The sequence below is a fragment of the Rhinoraja longicauda genome, chromosome 26 (genome assembly GCF_053455715.1).
Source record: "Rhinoraja longicauda isolate Sanriku21f chromosome 26, sRhiLon1.1, whole genome shotgun sequence".
NCBI lineage: Eukaryota > Metazoa > Chordata > Chondrichthyes > Rajiformes > Arhynchobatidae > Rhinoraja > Rhinoraja longicauda.
Genome location: NC_135978.1, coordinates 580,915 through 582,635, shown reverse-complemented (window position 1 = coordinate 582,635; position 1,721 = coordinate 580,915). Strand labels below are relative to the sequence as shown.

General features: G+C 59.2%; 1 protein-coding gene across 1 annotated transcript in view; it reads right to left on the bottom strand.

The window, feature by feature from the left end:
• The window catches only part of traf4a (tnf receptor-associated factor 4a), a 6,376-nt gene extending 4,706 nt beyond the window's left edge, over positions 1-1,670 (bottom strand). Inside the window, exons 1-2 of the mRNA XM_078422799.1 lie at positions 1,528-1,670; positions 736-781 (exon numbers count right to left, since the gene is read on the bottom strand). Coding sequence (XP_078278925.1) covers positions 736-781; positions 1,528-1,670 — 189 coding nt within the window. The remainder of the gene's footprint in view (positions 1-735; positions 782-1,527) is intronic.
• Positions 1,671-1,721: the final 51 nt, after the last annotated feature.

Sequence of the window (1,721 nt, the reverse complement as noted above, 5' to 3'; positions counted from 1 at the left end):
GGAGAGGGGGGAGAGTGGGGGGGAGGGGGAGAGTGGGGGGGAGGGGGAGAGTGGGGGGGAGGGGGGGAGTGGGGGGGAGGGGGAGAGTGGGGGGAGGGGGAGAGTGGGGGGGAGGGGGAGAGTGGGGGGAGGGGGAGAGTGGGGGGGAGGGGGAGAGTGGGGGGGAGGGGGAGAGTGGGGGGAGGGGGAGAGACCGGACGTTGCTGGCTTTGCCTTGCACTAAAACGTTATTCCCTTATCATGTATCTGTCCACTGTAGACGGCTCGATTGTAATCATGTGTTGTCTTTCCGCTGCCTGGTCAGCACACAACTGCTTCTTGCTGTACCTCGGTACACGTGACAATAAACTGAACGGTAACTGGCACCAAACCCACGGCCCGACCACCGGCAAACACCAGAGTCTGGGGCAACGCGCCCGGTAAAGACGCGGAGCACGGCGCCGCGAGTCTAACTGGTCACCGCCACCACCCCCTGCATTCCCCACGCACTCATTCATTAACACGTTACAGCAGCGCGGAGAGTGGAGCAGATCACACGCACTCACACGGGCTTACACACACATGCACACACACACGCACTCACACACATATGCACTTACACAGACTTACACACGCACACACATGCACGGACACACGCACTTACACACATACGTGGACTTACACACTTTCACACACATGCACTTACACACTCACACACATTTACACGCACACTCAAACACACACGCATTTACACACCCACAGAGATGCGTCCCTCTGTCCCGGCTTTGGCCGTGGCGACGCTCTGGGTGCAGCAATTCCAATCTCCACCGACTTGCGGCCCCCCACCCCCCCCGACCCCCACCCCCCCCGACCCCACCAACAACAACCGTTACGAGCTACAGGAAAATTGGCCGAGAATCCTGCAGTGGAAGCACAAGCGGGGTACACCCCCCCCCCCCCGGGTACGGTGTACCCCCTCTCCCGGTTAGTGTACACACACACACACACACAGGTGTACACACACACGCACAGGTACACACACACACACACGGGTACACACACACACACACACGGGTACACGCACACACAGGTACACACACACACAGGTGTATACACACAGGTACACGCACAGGTGTACACACGCCCAGGTACACACACACACGGGTACACACACACAGGTACACACGCGCACACACAGGTACACACACACAGGTACACACGCACACACAGGTACACACACACACACACGGGTACACACACACACACACACGGGTACACACACACACACACACGGGTACAGGTACACACACACACAGGTACACACACACACACACACACGGGTACACACAGGTACACACACACACGGGTACACACACGGGTACACACGGACACACAGGTACACACGCGCACACACAGGTACACACACACACAGGTACACACACACACACACACAGGTACACACACACACACACACAGGTACACACACACACAGGTACACACACACACACACACAGGCAGGTAGAGTGGCGCCGGTGTGTCCGGGTTTACCTGAGGAACTCCTGCAGGCAGGTATCACAGAAGCGGTGGCCGCAGGTGGACACTTGCACCGGTTCCCGCATCGGTTTGTTGCAGAGCGGGCACTGGAACCGGCGCTTCGGCTTCTCCAGGAACTTGTAGTCGTAGCCGGGCATGGCCGGGGGGGGGGGGGGGAGAGAGAGACACAGGGGGGGAGAGAGAGACAC